Source organism: Mesoplodon bidens, assembly GCF_964165515.1.
Source record: "Mesoplodon bidens genome assembly, chromosome: 15".
Taxonomy (NCBI): Eukaryota; Metazoa; Chordata; class Mammalia; order Artiodactyla; family Ziphiidae; genus Mesoplodon; species Mesoplodon bidens.
The window spans coordinates 65,470,468-65,496,957 of record NC_138171.1 but is presented as its reverse complement, the minus strand read 5'-3'; the positions used below and the strand labels follow the sequence as shown (position 1 = coordinate 65,496,957).

At 56.1% G+C, this 26,490-nt stretch overlaps 1 protein-coding gene across 5 annotated transcripts in view; it reads left to right on the top strand.

Annotated features, from left to right (window-relative positions):
• MAPK8IP3 (mitogen-activated protein kinase 8 interacting protein 3) overlaps nt 1-26,490 on the top strand; it is a 48,497-nt gene that overhangs the window by 14,857 nt on the left and 7,150 nt on the right. The window contains exons 2-12 of one of the 5 annotated variants that reach the window (XM_081257099.1): nt 1,839-1,959; nt 4,156-4,226; nt 4,496-4,587; nt 10,224-10,365; nt 13,686-13,932; nt 14,501-14,603; nt 14,849-14,967; nt 23,291-23,348; nt 23,643-23,795; nt 24,740-24,821; nt 26,065-26,195. In XM_081257099.1, coding sequence (XP_081113225.1) covers nt 1,839-1,959; nt 4,156-4,226; nt 4,496-4,587; nt 10,224-10,365; nt 13,686-13,932; nt 14,501-14,603; nt 14,849-14,967; nt 23,291-23,348; nt 23,643-23,795; nt 24,740-24,821; nt 26,065-26,195 — 1,319 coding nt within the window. Of the gene's footprint in view, nt 1-1,838; nt 1,960-3,335; nt 3,472-4,155; nt 4,227-4,495; nt 4,588-10,223; nt 10,366-13,685; nt 13,933-14,500; nt 14,604-14,848; nt 14,968-23,257; nt 23,349-23,642; nt 23,796-24,739; nt 24,822-26,064; nt 26,196-26,490 lie in introns of those variants that run through there. The other 4 variants (XM_081257098.1, XM_081257102.1, XM_081257101.1 and 1 more) reach the window with 4 other exon arrangements.

The window sequence follows — 26,490 nt, the reverse complement described above, 5'->3', positions numbered from 1 at the left end:
AGAAGTATTATTTTCACTTAACACTCTCTTCTGATTTTTCTACAAAAGAATATGTTTATATCATTCTTTTAATTTTTTTTAAGTAATAGGAATTAAAATTACCCAAGTTAAATAATTTCTTTACCAGCCAATTAATAGCATTTGTTTATTCTTCATATGCTGGTCATGGCCACAGTCATTCAAAACCGCTTACTTTAAATTTTTGTGCCGCTGCACCATTTGTGTGCATTTTCCTGGCAATGGGGCGGATGTTTTTCATTTTACTTAAGTTGTGAACGACGTCATCAATACAGATTTTCTTTCTGACGCACCCCTGCCCGCCCCCGCCCCGGGTGTTTTTGCCCTCTGTCACTGCACTGGGTGAGTCATCCTTTGGGCAGGAGCCCCAGTGCTTTTCAGCACAAAGACCTCTGAGAAGCCACTGTAGGAAGAAGCGTCTCTGGGGCCCAGAGTTGGGGTGGGGGACTGGGTGCAGTTTTTACGGGAAATACAGCTATAGCCACCACGAACTCATTGACTCTCCCAGACACCCGAAACCTGGAACCAACAGCCTATTTTATATTCCCATCTTTTGAGACACTTTTTGTGTCTTAAGAACCCAGCTGACATTTATGGTTCCTACAAATGAAATTTCTTACTAATATTTCCGTTTCGTACGCCGTAAAATCAAGGTGTTAACAGTTCCCATCAGGGCTGTTGCAGGGCTGTGGCCTTCAGGCTGTCACCTAGCCGAGGGAGGGAGGGGGGTTTGCTGCCCAGTGCCCATCCCCCCGGACCAGACCCTGCCTTTACCCTGGGCTGTCAGTGTTAACCTAGGTCTCCTCCTAAGAACATTTAGGATTTTCTTTTGTTTTACAAAGTGCTTTCTTTTCACTTGATTCAACAGTAATTTTGCTCAGAAACTTACCATGTAAAGTGCAGATTCCAAATCTAGGCCAACAACCCCCCATCTTGTTTTTAAGAGAATCAGAGCAGTACTATGCATTGCCGGTTATTCCACGAAGGATGGCTTCCTGAACTGAGCAGTGACTGAGATACAGGTTAAGAGGAAAGTACACCTGGCCTCTTTATTTATTTTTATTTTTGAAAATTAGAGACTTTTTTTTTAAATTTATTTTTGGCTGCGTTGGGTCTTTGTTGTTGCGCGTGGGCTTTCTCTAGTTGCAGCGAGCGGGGGCTACTCTTTGTTGCGGTGCGTGGGCTTCTCGTTGCAGTGGCTTCTCTTGTTGCGGAGAACGGGCTCTAGGCGTGTGGGCTTCAGTACTTGTGGCACGCAGGCTCAGTAGTTGTGGCTCGCGGGCTCTAGAGTACAGGCTCAGTAGTTGTGGTGCACAGGCTTAGTTGCTCTGCGCCATGTGGGATCTTCCCAGACCAGGGATCAAACCCATGTCCCCTGCATTGGCAGGAAGATTCTTAACCACTGCACCATCAGGGAAGTCCACACCTGGCCTCTTTTAGATGTTCAGTGTTGAGAGGAATAATATTACTCTATTGCCTAAGGACCAGCTACATAATTTGTGGGGCTCAGTGCAAAACTGGAAATGGGGGCCCCTTGTTCAAAAACTATTAAGAATTTCAAGATTAAAGCCAGCGTGTGTGGGCTTTTCCAACTTTAGGGCCCCGGGTGACTGCCTGATAGCTGGTTAGAAGGCTGTGGTATCCACAGCCTGTTGGGAAGCTCTCCGCACAGCTGTGGCGGGTGGTGGACGGGAAGGGAAGCCGGCTCTGGGGTGCAGAAACCACATTCTGGGCCTGAGCGTGAGCCCTTCTGAGGGGCTGCTGTCATCTGGCCATCGCACATTCATGACGCCTGCTGTTTTTCTTCCTTGCATGTATAGAAATTTATTGAGTTTGAAGATGCCTTGGAACAAGAGAAGAAAGAGCTACAAACCCAGGTGGAGCACTTCGACTTTCAGACCCGCCAGCTGGAACTGAAGGCCAAAAACTATGCAGATCAGAGTAAGTCGCTAGCCCGGAGAGATGAAATTGCATTTTGAATGCATTTGTTGTTCTCAGACCCACCCAGCTGGGAGGGATGTTGAGAGCCTTTGATAAAAAGAGAGTGAGAAAACCCAATGAGAGCCTTATCTTATTTTCATTGTGATTCCCTCAATAATTTGTTTTCTGTCTTTACACCGCTCTGTATTTCTGTAAATGGCCCCAAATCCTTTGTGGAAATAAATAAAATTTATAAATAAGGCCCCTCTGATGACAGAGCACTTTTGCTTAATGTTGCAGTCTGACCCGAAATTCACAGATCTGTGAACTTTGTGTGGCCCTTTAGGACAGAGCTCCTGGCTGCCGGCTGGGGCTCCTGTCTGTGTGCTGCTTGAGGAGCGGGTGCTCTTTTGTGACCTGAAAGTTGGGCCCAAAATGGTGCCCCTGTAATGACAGTTCCTAGGGGGCACTCATGGCCGACCAGGGTGCCTACGGGAACACCCTGTCCCTTACAAGGAGAGGCAAGGAAAGGGTTTTGTGTTGTTTTTTTATTGTTTGTTTGTTTGTTTGTTTTAAATAAGAACTATTATTTTACCTTTAGAAGTCTTTGTTTAAACTATACTTTCAAAGTTATAACGACCCTGTAATTTCAGTTTTCTGTAATTAGTTGTTTTGATGGTTGAGACCTAGTTTGTTGCTTTACCTCATTGCCTTGGATAACAGGTGCCTTCGTTCCTCTGGAAAGTTAAGGTCATATCAAAAAAAAAAAAAAAGAAAGAGGGACTTCACTGGTGGTGCAGTGGTTACGAATCCGCCTGCCAATACAGGTGACACGGGTTCGAGCCCTGGTCTGGGGAGATCCCACATGCCACAGAGCAACTAAGCCCGTGCACCACAACTACTGAGCCTGTGCTCTAGAGCCCACAAGCCACAATTACTGAGCCTGCGTGCCACAACTACTGAAGCCCACGCACCTAGAGCCCATGCTCCCAACAAGAGAAGCCACCACAGTGAGAAGCCTGCGCACCGCAACGAAGAGTAGCCCCCACTCGCTGCAACTAGAGAAAGCCTGCTTGCAGCAACGAAGACCCAACGCAGCCAAAAATAAAATAAAATTAATTAATTTTAAAAAATGGTTTGATGGTTGGGTCTAACCGTATCCCAAACCAAGACTGGAAGCCAATTTTGCTAAAGCCAATACCCACCGGGTGTTGTAGGTGAGCACAGCTAGTGGCAACACACACAGACACAAACACGCTAGTCTTTGTGGAGCAGAGGCAAACCGAAAGGCCCGTTTTAGTTTTGCATAGACCCACCCTTTCTATAACTACACAGAATCCTTAATATTCCCTTTGCTTAGAATAATTTTCATGTGAAACCTTTTCATCTTTTCTTAGAAGGAAAACATGTAAACTCCAAGGTACAGTCTGAAGTTTTCCGTTTGGTCAGCATCAGGGGCAAGGACCAAGGAGAGGGGAGAACAAGGCTGCTGCGTGTCCTGTCTCGCTCTGTGCAGAGTTCAACAAAACTGAGGTTGGAACAAAGGGCCACAGACGCAAGGTGTCTGAGGCCCGTGGCATGCTGGCTCCGTGGCTTGGCTGTCCAGTTAGCCCATGGCACTCAGGTGCTTCCCTGTGCCTCTTGGTCAGAGCCCACGTGGGGACCATCCTGGGTGTCACAGGGGTGACACAGCTGCCAGCCCAGAGGTGGCACGATCGTGACTTGGTCTTTCCAGCCCCTGGTCCGTGTGGGGGACACCTGTGTGTTCCATCCTGTGTTCAGATATTCTTCTCTTTAGTGTGTCTCAGAGGCTGCTTACTTCCGAATTCTGCCTCTGTCCACGAGCCACCTACTCGTTCCTTGTCTACATGTGACACAACGTGACACATCCTGTGAGTTTTGCCTGCACCTCCAAAGCTACCAGCTGACTTAGACATAGAGAGTAAGGCTTGTGTGAGTTTCACCCAGCTCTTGCTCTCTGTAGCAGGATTGAATAGCCTCAGATAACCGCACACACGGTGATGCACCCAGACCCGGGCCGATCAGAACCGCCTGCTAGGTCCCCAGGGTGTTCTATGCTAATGAGGCCACCTCTGAGCTCAGGGTCCAGGCGTGGGTTTGTCTGGAATACTCTGTCCCCCAGCAGTCAAGCCTGGAGAAGTACGTGCCCTGGAGAAGCAGGTTGTGCAGTTGACAAACATTGGTTGTGTTTTCTAGTTTCTCGGCTGGAGGAGCGGGAGTCGGAGATGAAGAAGGAGTACAATGCCCTGCACCAGCGGCACACGGAGGTGGGTTTCCCCGCCACGGGGCCAGGGCCACGAGGAAGTGGTAAAGCCCCACACGTGGGGTTGGCTGCCGACCTTGGCCGCCTTTTCATTCCCTGGGGTTCACCTGCTGAACCTGAAAGCCCTGGGCCTCATGTGGCCAGACTCCCTTCCCTGAACTCTGCCTTCATCTCTGTCCGAGCCAGTGAGGGTGAAAGTGGCACAGGCTGGAGGGGTTGGGCGGGTGGACCTCGTGGGCAGGGAGCGCTCACTCGGATGTGTCCTCTTCACAGATGATCCAGACCTACGTGGAGCACATCGAGAGGTCCAAGATGCAGCAGGTCGGGGGGAACAGCCAGACTGAGAGCACCCTGCCGGGGAGGAGGTAGGACGGGAAGCCAGGTGCCAGAGCTTGGTGCCTTCCCCCAGGAGGAGCCGTGGCCCTCCCCCGACTCAGGGAGAGGGGTGTCCGGTCGGAGTGTGAGGCTTGAACCGGGGTGTGTGCTGAGGACGGCACCAAGCAGGTGAGGGGCTGGGGTGGGCCTGCTGCGGGCCCGCAGGCCGTCATGGAAACCCAGGGAAAACCATGTAGTCCATCCTAATACCTGCAAATTCTGTTTTTCTGAATTCGCCTACTCTGTAAAATTTATTTGTAGCCTCAAAATCACCACTCACGGCACTTTCGCAGTCATCTGCAGATGTGCGCAGAGTGGTGAAAAATTTGAGTCCCCCAGTTCACAGGGTTCCAACTGAGGTGGTGCCAGGTGACACTCCACCTCCTGCAGAGATGCCCAGGGTTGGGAGCGGCAGGTGGCGCAGTGTCCTGCAAGACGCTGGGGTCCAGGGGCCAGTCAGTGGGGACTGGATGGAGCCCAGCTCTGGCCCCTGTCCTCTAAGACATGTTAAATACTTCTGGCACCTCGTTTTCTGTTGTGTAAAATAAAGGAAACAGTGTACCAGGATGAGTGAGGAATGAAGATTCTGATCTGTGTGAGACGTGTACCTACCTATGTACGTGTTTCTTCTACAAGCAAACGTATTTGCGGTGACCTTGTAGAATACAACCAGTTCGAATCGCAAGAATCGACTCTAGGTGGTGGGGGAGGCCTGCACACCTTGGTGACCAGCAGACGCAGCCACACCCCGCCATCCTGGTTTTATTCGGGGAGCAGAGAGAAGCCTGCAGAGGCCAGGTTCCTGCTTCATCTTCAGTCAAGATAAAACCGCACCTCAGTACCCCAGGAGCAGATTGTCAGAGATCTTCTCCAGGGTGTTGCCATGGGAGGCCATGGCTCCATCAGGCTGGAGGAGGGAGGAGGCTCCTGAGGCCGGAACCCCAGGCCCAACGGATGGAGCTCACCGTTCGTGCCTCTGCAGCTGTGGCCCCTTGTTCCTGCGGCAAACACCGGAAGCCCCAGGTCTGGTCACGAAAAGGCTCTATTTTCTCTGCACCTGTCTCCTTGGTGGGTGATGTCTGCAAACAAGGAGATTCAGGCCCTTCCATGCTGGGCATCATCAGCTACTCACTGGGCCATGGTGGGCGAAGCTGTTGAGTCTTCCGATTTGAAAACGGAAACTAATATGTCAGCAGAGGCCTAGCAGGGCCTAGGAAGGGCAGTCATCCAGGGGACCACTGGCATGTTTTTAGACAGTCTAGCCGCTTCTCGTGGGGAGTAGGGGATACAGCCGTTGTGGATGCTTTCTCTCTGTAAATGTGTGCGCCCCAGGAAAGGGTATCGGGGTCATTAGCTGACCCCGCCCCCGGCTCTGTGAGAATTACGTGAGGGAATGTGTATCAAAGAGTGTGTTAAACTACAAAACCCTTTGCAGTTATTGTTTCTGGGTCAGTTTTATCTGAAGGTAGGAAATACCCATCTCCAAGCCACCGTTTCCCGACACACTGTGAAAGCCTCACTCGTGGCCCTCAGAAGTCACTGAGGGAATTTCCAAGGAACTGCACCAAATGCCAACCTGGAATCGGGAGCTCCTCGTGTTGTTTTGGGGCTGCAGAGGCTGGCTGTTCGGGCATTACCTAGAGTTTGGGCTCTGGCCCAGATTCCTGCCCAGCCTTGTGTCCCCATCAGATCCTCCTCAGGGTGTCCCCGAGGCCAGGGTGCACCTGGCTGTGTGTCCATCCTCTCCAGGCCCTGGACACTCTCTGCTAAGACACCTTCCTGAGCCCCATGGGGGTAGAGATGCCTGCCAGCAGGAGGGAGGAGCCTGGGGCTGTCAGCTGCGACCCTTCTGTGCCTTGGCAGTGAAGAGGCGCCTTCCTGTGTGTGTGTGTGTTGCGGGACGGTGGCCGCAGCAGCGCTTGTTTGGGCAGCAGAGAGGCAGGGCTGCGTTTGGGCTGCCTCCATCGCTCTGCCAGCTGGCTAGCGACATTTAACCTCACTGTGGCGCACAGAATCGCTTGCCCCGTGCTTGCTGCCACAGTGTATGAGACTCTGGGCTCTGGCTGGCCCTGCAGCCGCCCTTGCCCCCACCTGCCTGGACACTGGGCTGTGATGGAGATGTTCCCAGGGCCCACCGTGCGTCTCTGACTGCCCCGGGCCCACTTTCGGATGAATGGATGTGGACGGCAGCCACGCCTCCCATGTCCAGAGGGCACGCTGGTGGAAGGAGAGAAAGCACAGGCCTTCTGTTACTGCGCTGGGTGTTGGCCTCTGTAGGGCTCAGAGAGTGCAGACATCCCACTGTGGCCTGTGCTGCTGCAGCAGATGAAGGGGAAGGCCCTGTGCTGCTCTCCTGGCCTGCTCTTCTCTGGGGTGTACCCCTCCAGCCACAACTCTGGGTCCTTTGGGGACAGATGTGTGTCCGCCCACCTTAGTTTAGACTCTCTGGCTCCCCGAGGAGGCTCGTCCTTAGTGCTGGGGAGCTGCTGGCCACTGCTGAGCCCAGACAGGCACAGTTTTCCTTCAGTCCTGGCTTGGTTTTGTGAATCTGTGTGTCTTTAGAATAAAACCGGTGGTGAGGGCTTCCATGGTGGCACAATGGTTAAGAATCCGCCTGCCAATGCAGGGGACACGGTTTTGAGCCCTGGTCCAGGAAGATCCCACATGCTGTGGAGCAACTAAGCCCGTGTGCCACAGCTACTGAACCTGCACTCTAGAGCCCGTGATTCACAACTTCTGAGCCTGCGTGCCACAACTACTGAAGCCTGTGCGCCTAGAGCCCATGCTCCACAACAAGAGAAGCCACCACAATGAGAGGCCCGTGCACTGCAGCAAAGAGTAGCACCCACTCACTGCAGCGAAGAGTAGCTCCCGCTCACCGCAGCTAGAGAAAGCCCGCACACAGCAACGAAGACCCAGCGCAGCCAAAAATTAATTAATTAATTAAATAAATTAAAACAAAACAAAACAGGTGGTGAGCGTGCGTGGGCCCGTGAACATGGTGTATGCGATCGTGTGCCCTGTCACTGCACACGCGAGTGCCTGCGTGTGCCAGGAATGTCATGGGGAGGACGCTCACCCACTGCCCAGGGCTGAGTGGGCGTAACCTGCCATCCAAGCCAAGGGGGTGTGTGTCTGTGTGCCCTGGGTCCATCCTGCGTAGGATCTGCGTGTTCCACATCTGTCCGTCCCCATGGGGGCCCTCCCTCTCCATGTGCGCACACGTGCCCCCAGAGCCCCCGACCTTCGCTCTCTAATGTTGCCTTCTTGTCTTGCCCTCTGTGCTGTCCCCGCTGTGTGCTGGCCCTTGTCTGTCACTGCCCTGCAGTCCTCGCCAGTCGTGGAGGAGAAGGTAAAGGCTGCAGCTGTCCCTGGGCCTCGGGTTGGGGGAGCTCAGACGGCTGCCAGAATCGTACAGATTGGAGGCTCCGGACTTGGCGTTTACAGGGCCTGCTGCCAAGGAGGGGCAGGCGGGTCCCAGGTCCCGAGGCAGCCCTGAAGCAGGTAGCAGTGCAGGCCCCACTAGCAAACGTCCACCCGGCCTGCAGGTCGGGCCGCATGTCTGCACCCCCAGGAGGTGGCGGGCAGGGGTGGAGACCCTGCGCCTGGTGTTAGGCAGCCCAGCTCAGTCACTTAGGACCCAGAGCCAGTGGCGTGACCTCTGCGAGCAGTGTGATGCCCTCGGGCTGTAGCCTCTGAAGTGGATGAGCATTGGCGTCTCCCGGGGGAGCTGTGGGGCTATAACAAGAGGACACGGTGGGTGAGCCTTGGATGGGCTCTGGCTGGCAGTCAGCAGCACCCAGCGAATACTCTTGAGGCTTGCGGTTGCGGGGAGCAATGGAGAGGACACGGGACTCGATCCTCGTGAGGATTTCCATCGGGGAGTGCAGCCTGGCTATCTGTTGACCCACATAGTCGTGGAGGCCGGCGATGGATACAGGCTCCCATCCTAGGGGGCAGGTGGCCCCACCCTGCCCTGCTGTCACATTACCCTGTGGTATCTGGTGAGAGCCTGGGCCGAGGAACCCCTTATGTGCGTCCCCCACCAAGGTCAGAGCTGGGCCCCAGGAGAGGCACCCCCATATGGGCACTGGGAGCCCAGTGGAGGAACAGTGGTGGAGGAGGGGCTGGGAGCCCTGAGGGAGCAGCCCACAGACAGTGGCTGCCTTCCCGGACGCCGAGGGCCTGGGGGCTGTGGTCAGAGAACAGCCTGGCGAGGACTGAGCCACGGGCTGCTGAGCTTGGGATGGATCTGAAGACCCAGAGCTTTCTAACTTGACGTCTGAGCTCTTAACCGAGAAAGCGTCGTCTGTCATGGGGGACAATGGCTGCATGAGGCACTTGAGGTTGTCCACAGGAAACCGCCTTCCCGAGTGGCCGAGGCCCCTGTCCGGCCCTGCAGGCCTCCTCTGGCCCTGTCCCTCCCGCAGCTTAGCCCCCAGAGGCACAGCCAGGTCCCAGCAGGTCCGGGGACCCTGCATTGCAGGAGGCAGTGTCTTCCTGAACAGGACAGACCAGCAACTCGAGCAACTCAGAGGGGCTTCCAGATTCCGAGTTCTCCTCCTGCTCCGCCCCAGCCCTGCCGCTCTGGAGCCATTGGGACACCCCCAGAGAGACATCCTTCCCAGAGTTATGCCTCAGGCAGCTGCCCGCCAGCCATAGGAAGTTCTGGTCATGGCGGCCGCTCCGCTTCCCTGTCCATCACCTACATTCTCCAGGCTCTGTGAGGAAGCCACCGTCCTCCCTCCAGGACAGCCCAGCCTCTGGACCTGGCTCCGTCGGACCCCTGAGGAAGCCTTGCCACCACTCCCACCTCAGCCCCTGTGTGTCAGGGATTCGGATGCTTGGCCTAAACAGCTCTGAGCAGCATGGACTCCATGCAGCCACCGACAGGCTCTGGGGCGCCATGTGTCTGCCCCGGGCCTGGGCTCCGTTCCCTCGCCGCTAACAGCCCACGGAGTGTATCCCAGCGACTGAGCCCACGGCAGGCGGCTTTGAGCATCAGTCCAGCCCACTGGACATTCTCAGTTTGCTAGCATAGCTTTATAAGGCACCTCTGTGGTGTCAGTGCTCCGTGACGGGGGGAGCTGCTCGGAGCAAGAGAAAAGCACCCCATGAGAAACTCTGTACCCAGGTCTCCTGAAAACAGTGATGGGGTGTTGGGGGAGGGTGAGGAACAAAGAACAGGGGAGAAAGGGTTGACTCCTCCTGGCTGGCTCCAGGAGGCAGAAGTAGGGCCAAGGAGGAACCAGGCAATGCTGCCTGTGATGCCAAAGGGCCTATCACAGGCACTGCTGTGCAGGTGTCTGTTTACAATGGAAATAAATAAAACTGATAAATGACAGTGTAACGGAGGGGAAATGTTCTATGGGATCACAGCGGAGTGGCGATGCCCTGAGCGGGTGAACACGCTGATTAGCGTGGCTGCAGGGCAGAGGGGTCAGAGGTCCTGTGTGCCTGGCCACCCAGAAGGTCACGCCCTTCCCTACAGCCCGTGGTCAGGGGCATCTTTTAGAGCAGCTCCAGCTGCAGAACAAGCATCTGCATGTCCAGGAAGAGTTTGCAGCCCTGTTTCAGGAGCCACTGTCTAATCCCGCCCCCTCCTTCTCTCCCCACATTTCAACAGGAAGGAGCGCCCCACCTCCCTGAGCGTCTTCCCCCTGACCGACGGTGTGGTACGTGCACAGATGGGGGGCAAGCTCATGCCTGCGGGGGACCACTGGCACCTGAGTGACCTCGGCCAGCTGCAGCTCAGCTCCAGCTACCAGGTTTTGTAGCCGTGCTGTGGAGTGAGGGCTCCGCGTCGCCCCACATTCATTCAGGAGGGTGTGGCCGCAGCCGGGACTCTCGGCTGCTCGGGGACTGCCTACAGCCAGGGCGTGCCCATCGGACGGGGGGGACCTGCCTACAGCCAGGGTGTGCCAATCGGGCAGGGCTGAGCGTAGTGAACATCCCCCAACACAACCCAGAGCCTCGCAGCCAGATTGGGCTTCACCCCACATGTGTTGTCCTTCTAGCATCTGAGGTTTGCACTCCAACCAGGAGAAAGTCAAAGGTCAGGGGTCAGCTTCTCTTCTTTGGGCTGTTCTTACCGGCCTACCTGTGCTAACAACCTAGGGGCCTGAGTTTGAGAAGGAGGACGTCCCGGTGTGCTCAGCTCAGCAGTGAGAGCACCCACCCTCCATCCCCGGCACTGGGGCCCTGGGAAGGCCAACGGCAGGCGCTCGTGCAGGGCCCCTGAGCACTTGCTGCCAGCCTTGGTCTGTGAGCTTAGCCCATCTGGTGAAGGCAGGCTGTGGCAGGATGGAACGCGGGCCCCACTGCTCGTTGAAGAGACCAGACCCTCGCCCTGGGTCTGGTGATTCCCCACTGAGGCCATCAGAGGATACCCTCTGGGCTGGGTCGAACAGTGGACGTGGGCCCAGGCTTCCCCACAGCTTCCTTCCCACTGCGACTCATTGCTGGCTGTCCTCCTGCCTTGCAGTGTCCAGCTGGGCTGCAGGAGGTCACCACAAGCTGCCAGCTGTGTCGGAAAGCGACCCCACTCACTCTGCGTCTGTTCCGCGGAGTGAGCACACCTCGTGCCCACCAGCCACTGGCTGTCCTGCCAGCAAGTGGGGTCTGGGCAGAAGGGGCGGGGCCCACAGCTGGCGTGTACCCCCAAGCTCCTGCGGGGGCGTTGAGCTTCAGAAAGCTGGGAGGCTGGGGTCTCCAGACAGCCCCTTGGGCCAGCCTGTGTTCTCATGCGTCTCTCTTTCTCCTGCATCGTCTGAAATCGTTCTCTCTTAATAAATTATAGTCCTTTATGTTTTAGTTCATAGGTGTGTTTTGTTTGATTTTTTTTTAATAATTACTTTTAAGTTCTTTTTATTTTATGCTCTAGGTTTTCAAGTTTTTCTAATTTTTAAATTTGTTTTGTTGTTTTTGTTTTGTTTTTTGTTTTTATGTACTGTATTTTCAGTGTTTTAACCAAACAGTTGTGGCTCCTCATGGGAGGCATGGCCGCTGGGATGTGGGTTCTTTGCATTTGGAGGTCACTGCTGCACGTTGGTGTTAGAGGTTGGCAGGTTTCTTTAGGTAAGTGGTGGCCAGGGGGAGTGTCCCGTGGGTAAGTGGTGGCCTGCAGGCGACAGACAGCTAGGGGAGTAGGGGGAGGCCTGGTTATGCCGCAGGATTCCCCACGGTGACTACCAGGGTCAGGAGGCCCACGGAAATAGTGTTCAAATCACGGACAGATGGGAAGCGTGGCCATTGAGTCAGGTGGTCTGACAGTGTGTGCTTCCGTGAGGCATGGGCTCATGTGCCCGGCCGTCTTGGTGGAAGTCCCTGTGCATCAGCCTGGAGCACAGGCCTCCTCGGGTACCACTCTCCTCGGAACCCTCCCTGTGGGAGAGCACTCGGGGCCCCACCACAGAGGCGTGCAGTGTGCATGGTGCTGTGAAGAGGAAAGGGTTTTTTCTTTACAAATTGGCCCTGAGCTGCAGAACCCAAACCCAAACCAAAAATGTTTGCAAGAGGCGCTTCTCACCACAGCTCATCAGCAACCCGGCTGAATGCTGTTGGCTATGGGGGCCATCCTGTGCCCTGTGGGGTGTTGTGGGCACCCTGCCTCCACCCATCCCCAGCTCTAGCCACCACAAGTGTCTCCAGACATCACCAAGTGTCCCTCGGGGACACAGCTGCCGGGATGGGAGCCCTGTCAAGAGGAGAACGAGGATGTGAGGTTCCAGGTAGAGGAGTCTCAGCCCAGGGAGAGGCGGCGCCTGGCGGGGACTAGGCTGCTCGGGAAAAGGCAGATCCCACAAGGCTCCCAAACCACTCTGACTCCTAGTCACCTGGAGGTGGCCACGGGAGCCCGGTCAGCCCTTCCTAGTTAAAGGTGGGGGTGGGTTGGTCCCAGCATCTATCCAGCTTCAAGAGAAGGCCAACACCCCGTCATCAGCTCCTCTTGTCAGAAAGTTCTGAAAGTGTGTCCTCTGAGGAAACCATGTGATCTGGCGCCAATGGGAACATGTACCCAGAGTGGCCTCTCAGTGCTGCCCCCCCGCCCCCATGGGCCTCAGCCCCTCCTGAGGCCATGCCCCTTCTCGGCACCAGGCAAGAGGCTGTGGGGGCCCCACGGCACCTGCTCAGGGGTGAGTCGGGGGTGAGTCTGGGGTTACCGATGTTAGTTCATAGAAGAGCAGAGGCTATTTTTATTGAGGTTCCCCAATGGTTTCACCAGGAAAGACGGTAGGAGAGGAATGTTTGTTTCCTGTCCACATTTATTCAAACAATGTGTTCTCTCTCCAGGGAGATTCTTAAGGTCAACAGTTGATTGCAGTTTTTACTAATCTGGTCTTTTTTCACTCTCGGAACACTTGGGGGACGTCCCATTCTGTGGAAGTGTGGGGGACGTCCCATTCTGTGGAATTTGCATTTGCGTAGGTGTTGAAGGCAAACTTTGGTTCAGTTGGGCCGTGGAGGTTAAGCGAGACCCATCCCCTGGTGTCTCTTTGTTGGGGAGGCCACCACTGGCAGAACTGGGGAGGTGCCCACTCGTCACAGCCCCTGACTGTGGCCAGGGCGGGAGGCAGGAGGCAGGAACGAGAGGGACCAGCCCTCGAGGGCCTCGCAGTGGAGCAGTAATTTGATCAGAAGGCACGCCGGCCTCCCCGGCCTCCTTCACAGCCGGGGAACCTCTGCCCTGACCTGGTCTGGGGCTTAGCTCTGCCCACTCACCGGCTGCAAGGGGTTACCGGCCACATCCACATAGCTTCGTGTCTAGCCCCATACTGGAAAGCGTGCAAGCTAAAAGCCCGGTCCAAGCCATTTAAATAAGTTGTAGCCACCTCTGGAAAGCCAGAGGCTGGATGAGTCAAGTGAAGAGGCTGGGAGGAATCAGCCCAGTGGGAGAGAAGTGGCCTCCTGTCCCTTCCATTCTGGCACGGAGTGCTGTTTTACTGCGGCCAAGTGGCAAAGACCCCAAGCGAGGGGGCCTCGTGGTGGTGGCCAAGGCCCTGCCGGTCCTGCGTGGTCCACCCCTCGTGGCTTCCCCGGGGGACCTGACCTGTGCCACGAGCTTCCCTCTTCCTGTGTTTGGCCCCAGTGTCCGCAGGATGAGATGTCCGAGTCAGGCCAGTCCTCAGCGGCGGCCACGCCCAGCACCACGGGCACCAAGTCCAACACGCCCACGTCCTCTGTGCCCTCGGCTGCGGTCACTCCCCTCAGCGAGGGCCTGCAACCTCTGGGCGACTACAGCGGCAGCTCCAAGAACAACAAGAGAGCGCGGGAGAAGCGCAACAGCCGCAACATGGAGGTGCAGGTCACACAGGAGATGCGCAACGTCAGCATAGGTACTGGTCGCCCCGCCTGCCCGGCACCCCACCCTCACCAGCACCATGCGTGTCTCCTCCCAGTTCGCAGGGCTGGTCGCTCCTGAGGCCTCTCCTTGGCTGCCCCATCCTCAAGTGGTCATGCCTCTGTATGTGTGTCCTGACCGACCCCTGCTTTTTATAAGGACACAGTCAGCTGAGACTAGGGCTCACCCTTTGGCCTCATTTTACCTTCATCACCTCTTTAAAAACCCATCTCCAATACAGTCACATTCTGAGGAACTGGGGTCCAGGGCTTCAGCCTGTGAATTTGGGAGACACAACTCAGCCTGACAGTAGACCACTGTCATCCAGCAGACACAGTCTAATCAGAGAAAAGGGAGGGAAAAAATGGCCTGTTCAGATGGGATCACAGTTCTGGGGGACAGGCCCCATCCAGCCACCAGCTCGGGAAGAACCCCCACCACGACCGTCCCTGCCTGTGGTGGCCTAGCGTGGGGTCTCTGGACAAGGGGCCCCAGGGCAGCCACGAGTGGTGCAGGGAACTGCTGGTCACCCCGCGATCCTGGGCTCCACTGTGTCCCCCCAGGCATGGGCAGCAGTGACGAGTGGTCTGATGTTCAGGACATTATCGACTCCACCCCAGAGCTGGACATGGGCCGGGAGCCCCGCCTGGACCGCACGGGCAGCAGGTGCTCACTGGGCCCAGAGCCAGTCCCGAATGGCTCAGCACTCACCCTGGGAGTTGGTGCCCCTGGTGGAGGTACCTCGCAGCCCCTCGAGGTGGGAGAACTTCCCAGGACACTGACCCACCACCCGCCACGCCTGCACTTGTGCCAGCGGTGTTGGCATCGAGTGGCCCCTCAGGGGTGTCCCCGTGTGTGGTCCCTTGGTGCTGCCCACTCACTCCACCTTCCTCGGCTGCGTGTCCCCACAGCCCAACCCAGGGGATCGTGAACAAGGCTTTTGGCATCAACACTGACTCCCTGTACCACGAGCTGTCGACTGCGGAGTCCGAGGTCATCGGGGATGTGGACGAAGGGGCCGACCTACTAGGTAAAAACAACCATCCCCGGGACCCTGCTATGGTTGGGTTTGTGATGAAAGCAAAGTCTCTGTGAGCCAGGAAGTTCTTTTTACAAACTGTGAATATTGAGATGTATTCACTTACCATAACTCGCCGCTTAAAGTGTGCTGCTCGGTGGGGTTTGGGGTGCTCATGGATTCGAGCAACTGTCTATCGACCATCTTGTCAGCCCAAGAAGAAACCCATTCCCAGTAGCCCTCAGCCCAGCCCTGCTCCAAGCCCCTCCCCTGGGCAGCCCACTTTCTAGGAACGTTTTGGGAGGGTGGTAGTTGCCAGCTCCTCCAGTCCACAAGGAGCATGCCCAGACAGTGTCAGTGCCCTCCGAGAGCCCTGTGAGGCTATGTCTGAGACGGGTGCAGAGACAGCCTGCCTGATGCAGACTTGCTCCTGGTCCTCCCTCCCTGCCCAAGCCAGGCCCCGTGTGCCAGTGTCTGCCTGTACCTGAGGGCAGCCTGCATGGCTCTGAGGCTGGGCTGTGGCCCTCAGGGCAGTGGAGGGAAGTCACACTGTCTCTCAGCGGGGTTCAAGCTCCCCTGGCCCAGATGTGTGTCCGGAGCCCCAGCCTGGAGAAGCGGCCTTGTCCCCGAAGCCCTCCCTCCTGCTCAGCAGCCAGCAAGGTGGGCATCAGGGCCGAGCGTGGTTCTGTTGTCAGGGCCGTGGTTCTGGTCTGTCCCCTCCCCACACCCCAAGGAAGGGTCCTCTTGTTTCTCCTTGGGGAGGGGCAGCAGCTGCCTCCACTGGATACGTGGCGAGCAGGGTGGTAGCGATTCCACTAAGAGAATCCGGGAAGGCTGCCTTCTGACGTTTGATCCACGTTTTGTCATCTGCTGCCCGAGGAGGCGGAGCTGTCTGGCATCTGAGCATTTCTGTTGCCAGCCTCTCTGCTGCTGTCACTCCCCCCGACAGACGCACCAGCAGGGACTTGGGGCGTCTCTAGAGCGGGTCCCCGGGTAGACAGCGCCGCCCGGCCGGCCTGCCAGCTGCACACACCACCAGGCCTGACCTGCAAACGAAGGGGGCCCGGCTGGCATTTTCAGCTGGAACAGCCTCGCTTTCTTTGCAGTGGGCCTGCATCCTATTAGTCCTCATAAGTTGATTGTCTTACTCAGGGTGGGGAGACCTCCAGGCAGCAGCATCATCTGGGGTGTTTAATACCAGCACGCCTTGTGCCTGGAACAGAAGTTTTTTCAGCCAGAATTTAAAGAGATATAGGTACACGACCGTATATATCAAATTGTGGTAAAACCATAACATAAAACTTATCAGTTTTTAGGTGTACATTTCAGTAAAGTACATTCATACTCAATGGTGAAAGACTGAAAGTATCCCCTCTAAGATTAGGAACAAGACAAAGATGCCCGCTTTGGGCAGTATATATTTTTAATGGAATTTTTCTCACAAGCATTGTAAAAATATATATTTTAAAATACACAGAAACTGTTAGTATTCAGAAAAAGTCTACTCATTAGGGACAGTCACTTTTAGTATTTTGACATCCTTCTCTTCTTTACATATTTCAGATACTACCATATAAATTCAATTTTTAGGCATTTTTTTATTTTTAGAAAAAGGATACATGCTGATAATAATATTAAAGTAATGTCAGACATTGCCAAGAAGGAAGTAAAAACCGGAGGAGCCCCCAAGCTGTGATGAGTGACACCCTCCCAGGCGCCAGGGCCCCAGCATGCGCACCTGGGACGTGGGGTGGCAGCTTTTGTCTGGCCTTTTCTTCATGGCTGATGTTAACATTTCCCTGAACCACTAAGATTCCTCTGCACGTTTTAACTTCCTTATCTTTGTGTGACTGTGAATTACCTAATCAATTCTAATTTTTGCTGTTTGAATACCACTGTCATAGCTACCTGCGGGCGTAGATCTTTCTAGATGTGGGAACCCCCTGGACAGGTGTGGACTCGTGGGGATGGGCTATAGGCTGCTCCCCTGCATGTGTTCACACCAGCAGGGCCGGGCGTGGCTGGGAGGAGGCACCTGGGATCCAGGCTGTGACGGGTGGTCACTGGAGGGAGTGCCTTTCTGCCCAGGCAAACTTGGAGCTGCGCCGGGCCTGGGGGACGGCCTCCTGCACCATACTTTCTTGAGCTTTTGAGAACCTGATAAAAAGGTATAAGGCATCTCCCTAGGAAGACATACAGACATAGGATGTTTTGCATTTCCATGTCAGGGTCGGAGGCCCAGCTTCGCATTCCCGCTCCTGGTGTGGAGCTCTGGACGAGGTCTGAGGGGCGAAGCGGGGCCCCCGCACCTCGTACCTTTCTTCAGTCTCGTCATGTGACAAGATTCCAACACTCATCACGGGCCTTACGAGAAGAGCGACACCAATGTTTTATATGCACAGCCACCGTTAATGCCTCACACTGTTAGTGTCTCCATTTCACAGATGAAGAAACCGAGGTCACAGAGGCCGAGGTGAAGTGGCAGAGCCAGGACTTGAACTCAGGTCCCACCCAGGGTGGCAGCCCTGCCTCTAGCAACCGCTGTGCTTTTTTTAACAGCCTTATTGAGATGGAATTTCCACACCATACAATCCACCCACTTTCAGTGTACACCTCAGTGACTTTTAGCACGTTCGGATTTGTGCCATCATCACCACATAGCTTTAGAACATTTTACACCGCCCCGCAAACGAAACCTGTACCCACTAGCAGTCGCTCCCCGCCACCACCCTGGCACTGCTGCTCTACTTCCTGTCTCTGCAGACTGGCCTGTTCTGGACATTTCACGTCAGTGACCTTTTCCATCTGGCTGCCGTCATTTAGCATCATGCCTTTAAGGTTCGTCCATGTTGGAGTGTGTCAGAGTTTCATTCCCTTTTATGGCTGAATAATGTTTCAGTGTGGATAGACCACATTTCATGTATCCATTCAGCCACTGATGGACATTTGGGTCATTTCACTTTTGGCTGTTGTGACTGATGCTTCTGCTATACTTGTGATGCCTCGCATGGTTCTACGAGATCACCGGAGCTCACTGGCCTCTTCGCTACCTGGTGGCACTGGGTGGCCTGCCAGTCAGTCCATCCCGTCGGCCACGTTTTCTGCCTTGCCCTGTGGCCCCAGGCTGCAGAGCTGTCCCTTCCCCTGCAGCGCCCACAGGTGCAGTGCTGATGGTGTGCGTGCTCACTCCATGTGACTGCCCCTCACCCATCCCGGCGCCCCCGGGGCTGGCAGATGCTCTAGCACGTGGCCACATCCTGTGGTTCAGACAGCACCGTTCCGGACGCCAGAGTCTCCATAAAGAGTGATGGGAGAGAAAAGCAGAGAACTAGAAACCGCACACCAGTGAGTTTTACCTGGAGCCACATTGACTGAGTCAGCAGGTAGAGGTGGAGTCTGTTGTAGCAGGGTTCCTGAGAGGGAAATGACGTCTGATGCATCTCCTGAGGTCAGTTCCCTCGAACAGGACTGCCTGACGTGAGAAGCTCTAACCAGTGCATCTGATGGGTCTGTGCTGAGGGGCTGAAGTGAGAATCGTCTTCTCACCTGGTGGTGAGAACCCTGAGTGCCCAGGCACTTGCGCTGCAACGCTTGGCGGGCAGGGGCCCTCTCGGGCACCACTTAGTTCTGGTTGGAATGAGACCCCACTCTTGGGAGTGATGGGCCTTTGGGTGCCTGTCTGGAGCCTTCATCACGAGGAGCACAGGCAAGGCAGGCAGCCCTGAGGAGTTGAGGAGAGCTGCGAGCTCCTGTGATCTGTGGACAGAGCCCTGGAGTGAGGGGCCGGCCCTTTGTCCAGCAGGGTGGAGGGATGAGCTGGGGTCTGCTCGAGTCCCCAGAGTCTGGCTCAGCTGGAGGAAGTGTCAGTGACAGGAGGCCTGGTCCCCCATCACCAGTTCCTGAAGGCACCCAGTTGATGGATTATTCAATATGTGTACTGGATTCGTTGACTAGCCACTTGGAAAAAAATGAGGTCTAATTCAACCTCACTCCGAACACAAAAATAATTTCTAGGTGGATTAAAGATCTAAACATAAAAATACAAGGATAACAGAACTGGAAGAGAGTATTGGAGAGTATTTTCATAATCTGGGCTTCTCTTCATTGCCAAAACCAAAGAATATATATGTATGTGTGTGTGTGTGTGTGCGCGCATGTGTATATATATGTATGTATGTATGTGTATGTATATGTATGTATTTATGGTCTCCACCATTAACATTAAAAGAAGTGAAGTACAATAGGAAACTTCCCTAGTGGTGCAGTGGTTAAGAATCCGCTTGCCAATGCAGGGGACACAGGTTCGAGCCCTGGTCTGGTAAGATCCCACATGCCGCGGAGCAACTAAGCCCGTGCACCACAACTACTGAGCCTGTGCTCTAGAGCCCACAAACCACAATTACTGAGCCCACGTGCCACAACTACTGAAGCCCTTGCGCCTAGAGCCTGTGCTCCACAAGAGAAGCCACCACAATGAGAAGTCTGCACACCGCAACAAAGAGTTGCCCCTGCTCGCCGCAACTAGAGATAGCCCGTGTGCAGCAATGAAGACCCAACGCAGGCAAAAATTAATTAATTAAAAAAAATTTTTTTAAGTAGGAAATGAGGGCTTCCCTGGTGGCGCAGTGGTTGAGAGTCCGTCTGCCGATGCAGGGGACACGGGTTCGTGCCCCGGTCCGGGAAGATCCCACATGCCGCGGAGCAGCTGGGCCCATGAGCCATGGCCGCTGAGCCTGCGCGTCCGGAGCCTGTGCTCCGCAACGGGAGAGGCCACAACAGTGAGAGGCCCGCGTACCGCAAAAAAAAAAAAAAAAAAAAAAAAAAAAGGAAATGAGTAGAGGCTAAAGCAGGACATTCACAGAATAGACCCAAACCTGAAAATATGTTCAACTTCAAGAATAACAGAAATGAATATTGAGAGAGTATACAGCTAACGCTTTTTCCTCAAAACGATTGACAAAAATGAAGCAGGTACTGTCCACCCCACTGATGGGAGGTGGCTGGTAGAGGCCAGCTGGCAGGGTACGGCCAGGCTGGACCTGGAGGGAGCGGGACCACCGCTCCTCAAATAGGGCCAAGGCACCCACAGGAGCCTGTGCGCGTGTCCTGGTGCGCACGCACAACCGTGCAGGCCCGAAATGCCTGTCAAAGGAGCCGATGCCCTAGGAAACAATGGGACGTCTCCATATGGAAATACATGGAAGCTTTCAAGGTGATGGTGGATCCTTCATGTGGAAGGGGTCCCGGGATACCGTGTGAGGTGCAACGGAGGAAGTTGCCCAAAAGGATGGAGAGGTGGTCACGATTTTGTTTTTTAGAAACTGATGTCTGCCTAGAAAGACGTCTGAGAAGATTATCAAACGTGAACAGCAGCTGCCTGGGAAGTAGAGATGAGAGGGGACACATCCACTTCTGAACTGCCTATCAAAATGATAAATTCACTTTATCATTTGAATTCCTTCCACAGATTCTGTAGTTTGTCATTTAAGTCAGGCGACTTTTTATACCATTTCTTTCTGCGTGAAATGAACCAAATAGAACAGTATCATTTCCTCGAGTCTTCAGCTGGGTATCGGAGAGCAGTTTGGCACAAGCGGCCCCCCCTCACATCCTGACTCAGTGATTCCCTCCCTGCACAGTAGGGCCCTTGTCTTCTGGTTGCCCTTGATCTAAGGTCTTGCCCTTCCCCTAAGACCTGGTCTGGCCAGGGCCCCACCCCCAACCCCCACCGAGGCCAGGTCCTTGTCCGTGGCTCGCTCACTCTGGGGGTGCCTGTGAGGCTGGATGCTCAGCACCCACCACACCACACCCACACACACGTTAGCTTTACAGGGGTCTGGCCCTCCTGATGGAGGTGGGAGTAGAGGGTCAAGCAGGCTTTAGATCTGCACGCCTGCCCCAGGACCCCCAGGACTGAGGAGCGTGCTGTTCTGACCTCGCCTTTCCTTCAGGGTTCCCGCCTTGGATGCATTTGGCACCCACAGGCCTGGGGTCATCTGCTCGTATGCATTTGGGTCCTTCAACATGGAAATGGCTGATCATCGTCGCTTTTTCTTTAATAAGAGTTTCTTCATTTTGTTGGTTTCAGTCACCAATTAACCTTTGTCACTTCCTTCCCCATCTCTCTGTGCTTCGCTGGACACGGCCCCAGGGGAGTTCTCAGGTGTGTATCTCTGCTGTCTATTTGCGGCCCCTCTTCCCCATGGTGGCATCCAGGTGGAGGGGGTGGCACCCTGGGACACCCCACTGCTGCTGCCCAGTCACCGCCAGCTGTGCAGCCTGTCCCCTCCCAATCCTGGTTCAGGCCACTAAGGCACACGTGCTTTTGCTCACCAGCCTACTGCTGCTCGGAAGCTTTTGGTTTGCTCCACCAGCCCACTGATGGTGACCTTGACAATTGAGGGAGAGCTGCTGTGCCCTTGACCCCGGTCTCCCTGTAGGCCATTTCTTAAGGTTCTACAGAGCCAATAGAGGCGGAGGCTAGTTAACTGGACACAGAGTACAGGCTTAGTGCTGTGGCATCTCCCCTCTGTTGGGTACACCCTTGAAGTCAGGGGTCCTCTCCTCACGGGGCACATGGGCCAAGCTCCTGCTTTCCTGCTTTCAGCAGAGGCTCTGAGGTCCTGCCCATCCCCGTGCTACCTCCCCACTATGTTCAAGGGCACCCAGGGCCTGGTCACAGCTCTCCCTCATTTGCAGAGACCTCTGTCCTTAGCCCCCACCCCCCACCCCACCACCCCACCACCCCACCAACCCAGGATTTTAGTGTAAGATGTCAATTGTGTTGCCCTGACCCTCCACCTCACCACCCAGGGTAAACTTTCTGGAAGGAGTAGCTGGCCCCATCCCGTTTCCCGCTGCTCCTGTCCCACTCCTGTGTCCACCCCTAACCCAGCAAGGAGTAGCCCTGAAGTCCACCCGCCTGCTTATCACACGGGCTTAACGCGCTTCTTTTCTCTCCCCTCCTCTCTCCCTCTCCTTCCTCCCGCCCTGGTCGCCCATCTCCCGTGGGACTGGGACGGCGCCCATAGTGCGCGATGATTTTTTTGGTAAGGCCGAGGCCCTGTTTCAGTATGTGTTTCCCTGCTTCTGGCTTCCTCTGCCTCCCTGACACCTTCTCATGCTTCATGAGCTATTTGCTTTGTTGAGCCCGGTGGGGCAGCCGTGGGGGCAGTGGTGTCCGTGGCTTCAGGGGTGGGGGTGGGGGGGGCCTCCAGCAGGCATGGTGAGCGGGCACCTGACTCCCTCAGAGCAGACCCTTGGTGGGCTGAGGAGGGAACCCCAGCCTCTCTGAGCGCCCCCCCTCCCATTAGTTCAGGAAGGCCTGAGCCCCGTGCCTGCTGCATCCCATCTGAAGGGCAGGCAGGCCACGTTTGAGGCGAGGAGGTGAGAATAGAAACAGCCGGCAGAACCCTAAGCTGGGCACACCGTGTGCGTGGGTCATCTCGTCTCACAGTTGTGTTAAGGCCATGGAGGAGGGAAGTGAACAAGAGGAACAGACCTTGGGCTTCGAGGCAGTCCTAAAGGATTAGATGCGGTGCTTTGGGATTTGGTGACACGCTTGCAGAGACCTCAGTCTGTGGGGCCCACTTTGGGGTCTGGCCATCCCCTCTGGGCACCAGCCCCCGGAGTGCTGTCCTCACCTCCACTCCCACCTTCTGGCTCCTGAAGGCCTGCTCCCAGCCTGGTGGAGGGCTGCACCTGCCATGGACCATCCCATCTCCTTGGCCAGGGCTCTCTGTCCCCATCACCACAGCTCCAACCTCCATTCTCCGAGGGGGCAGCTCTGAAAAGGGTCTGCTTCACGATGGCCTGGAAGTCACAGGGCTGGGGGAAGGCAGTGATACTGGGCCAGGGGTGGGCATCGATTGAGGAGGTTGCACAGAGGCCATAAGGGTACCGTCCGGGCCCTGCTGGTACCCAGACTTAATGTTGGTAGAGAGCTGTGAGAGCCCATCACTGAGTTCCAGAATGTAAGCCCAGGGCTGCTGCATCCATCAGGGCAGAGGAGACCTGCTCATTGCCCTCCAGAGGCCAGTCTGAGACCCCCACGGGGCTCGCACGCAGCAGGTCCTTTCCTGACTGCGTTGCTTGGTGGAGAGCCTGCCTCAAGACCGGCAGAGGCCTCTCTTAGGGTCGCCCGGCCTCCCCAGGCAGGCGTTTTCCTGCAGATCGGGCCTCTGTTCCTTATCTCCTCACATCAGCCCTCCCGGGGGGTCCATCCTTCCAGGGGTGGGCCGCCCCCCGGCAGGACGTCTGTTATTCTGAGGCAGGTGTGAGCATCAGGGTCTGGCTTCACCAGGCACACATAATAACTCCGTACCTTTTGTTTCAGGAATGGGCAAGGAAGTGGGGAATCTGCTGCTGGAGAACTCACAGCTTCTAGAAACCAAGTAAGGGTGCTCTTCCTCAGCACCACAGTTGCTGCGACAGCCCCCCACCAGGACCAGGGGCTCCTGTAACAACTGTGTCGGCCCAGCCTCAGGGCAGTCCCCAGGGAGGACCGGACCCACTGGACTGAGCTCACCCCTCCTGGGGAGAGGGTTGGGTGGTCACCTCCTCTCACCACTTTCAAGACCAGGATGTGTCTGCTCAGATACACCAGGGTGGGCAGACCCCTTTGAAACCCCATCACTTAATGTACACACCGGCTCACAAGGAGCTCCCCTCTTTCTGCCTTTTCAAAGAAACGCTCTGAACGTGGTGAAGAACGACCTCATCGCCAAGGTGGACCAGCTCTCGGGGGAGCAGGAGGTGCTGAAGGGGGACTTGGAAGCCGCCAGGCAGGCCAAACTCAGACTGGAGAACCGCATCAAGGACCTGGAGGAGGAGCTGAGGAGGTGAGCGGGGCTCCTTGAGGAGCGGGGCTCCCACGGAGGCTGGGCCACCAGGCGTGGAGAGCGGGGTCAGGCCCTGCCCAGGCCCCTCCGGTCCTCTCCGCAATCCCCTGGCATCTGCTGTCTAGCTAGCCACACCCCCTGAGGTCATTCCTTCCCAAAGTGGCTCACTTTGCGTGCTCACTGCTCAGCCTCCTGCTCATCCCTGAGCTACATCTCATATTCGACCCCATCCAGACCCAACTACTGTGTTGGCAACCCACCCCTCCCCTCTTGTCTCCACCATCCTCGGGGGAATAATCCCACACAAGGGACAGTGTCCTGTCTTGGGTGTCCTTTTTCTGGCAGCTGAGCGGGGCCTTCCCACTCCTCTCACACTATTACATTCGTTCAGGAGGAGGGAAGGGAGGATAATGGCCTCTGGCCACCGCAGGTCCCCCGCACTCCCCTCTGCTCCCCAGCCCTCCATCAGCTGAGGTTGGGTCACAGAGCCTTGCTGGGAAGCTCTGGGGTGTCCTCCCCAGCACTCTGCACGTCCCTGTGGCCTTTCTCTTCCAGCCTGATCCTCACCCCATTCTCCCAAAGTGGTGCCTTTGGCTTCAGACAGGAAAGGGGAGGTGTGAGGGGCGGGCCCTAGGCAGGTGGCGCCTGTGCCAGGTTTGTGGGACTGGGAGCCAGGTCTCCTCTGGCCCTGCCTGAAGCCAGCACTGCCCTTGCCTTCCCGTTAGCAACTGACCACCTGAATTGGAGGTCCTGTTCCTTGGCTGGGCTTCAGGGCACATGTGGGCAGGGGTGAGGAGCCACCCGTCCCCAAGGCACTGGCAGGAATGCTCAGGGCCTAGAACCTGAGGGGAGAGCCCTGAGTGCAGCTGAGAGGTGGGACACATCCTCTGGGCCAGTGCCCAGTGGGGCCGTCACCCTGCCCCGCTTCCTTCCTCATCCTGCAGAGTGAAGTCAGAGGCCATCATTGCCCACCGTGAACCCAAAGAAGAGGTGGAGGATGTAAGCAGCTATCTCTGTACAGAATTGGTATATTCCACTATTAACATGTGGGCACGGGGGGTGGGCAGTGTGGGCGGGCTTCCCGGGGACGTGCTAGTTCTTCTGGGTCTCTGGGTCCTCCTCACCCCTCCTGTGTGATGCCTGCACCCAGCAGCAGCCTCACCGCCCCACTGCCCCGGTGACTTTGTGCGGTCAGAACCAGCCCCCTCTCTGCGGGATGCCCCCTCACTTAGGTCCTAGCAGATGTGGATTGCACTGTCACAAGTGGGGTCTCCCTGCTTACCGGCCCAGCTGCTGCCCCCCAGACAGAACAGTTTGAGTACCTGAGGCCCTCCGATGCCTCATCTGTCCTCACAAACCCCCGGAGATGCATGAAATGTTCTGAGGAAAGCCCTAGGAGTGGCTGTAGGGAAGGGTTTGTAGGGGTCTTTGCCCTTCCCAGGTCCTCTCCAGAATAGGGGCCCCAGCCCAGCGACCTGGCTGCCTTCCTTACAGAGAGAGCAGGCATGGGTCTTTTAAGCCAAGGTGAAGTTTGGACGCCGACCTCACCACTCATCCACTGTTATTTTGGGGGTTGTGGGATGCACGTAACAGGATGCCGATCCCATAGCAGGCACTTGGGAAACTGCAGCTGTTCACCTTGCCCATCCTGCGCAGCCCCTCACCTCCAAATACTCTAGGAAAGAAACAGAGCCGCAGGTGTATTAGGCAGCTGTGGCTCCTCAAGGCCCTCCCACTCGGGCATGGAGGGCACCCGATTGGTGCCTTAACCTCCTGGTGGGGGGCCTGGGGCTGCCGATGCTCCTGTGAACTCCGAGTGCCGGTGGTGGGGGCACGAGGGGAGGGCAGCCCAGGGCAGGGCTGCGTAAGGAGACAGTCCTGCCAGGGACAGCAGATCCCATGCAGATCCGCCGGTACAAGTGTCCAGTTCCGAGGCAGTGACCGGGGTCCTGCTCGCCAGACCTTCCCCAGAACCTTTCTTCCTGCTATGCCACTGTGGGCCAGTCCCACCTGTTAGCATTGACCGGTGGCATTTGGGATTGCCAGGGTGTCTGGGAGCATGTAGGAAAACACACTGTGTGTTGTACCCCTCGAGTGTGTCATGTGACCTTCTGGAAAGAAGGGGGGGCCCTTTCGGGGTGGTGGCTCCTGTTCCTGTGCTCATCCCTCCCCACTGCGTTTGCCTGAAGCTCTGTGGGAAAGCGCCCTCGGGTGCACCCACTCCCAGAGGCGGCCCCTCGCTGGCTGAGCAGCGGCACTCTCCCTGCAGGACAAGATCCCCATGGCGCAGCGCCGCCGCTTCACGCGTGTGGAGATGGCCCGCGTGCTCATGGAGCGCAACCAGTACAAGGAGCGGCTGATGGAGCTGCAGGAGGCCGTGCGGTGGACCGAGATGATCAGGTGGGCCTCCCAGCTCCTGTGGGCTCCAGAAGACACGCTCCCATCTCCGTCTGTGAGCTGTGGTCGCTCTAGGAGGTCCTGGGGATGGGATTGAGGCTGACCACCCCTACACCTCCCTCTCTTCCGGGAGAATTAAGGGTGTCGGGTCCTCCCTGGTGGAAGCCTGCAGGGGGCCAGCAGAACTGGGCCTCTGGTGCAGCCCTGACCTGGCCAGTGGATGTACCTGCTGGGCTAGAGAGAGGCTGGGGTTTGTTGGGGCCAGTGCACCAGGGTCTCTCTAGGAAGTTGTGGGTGA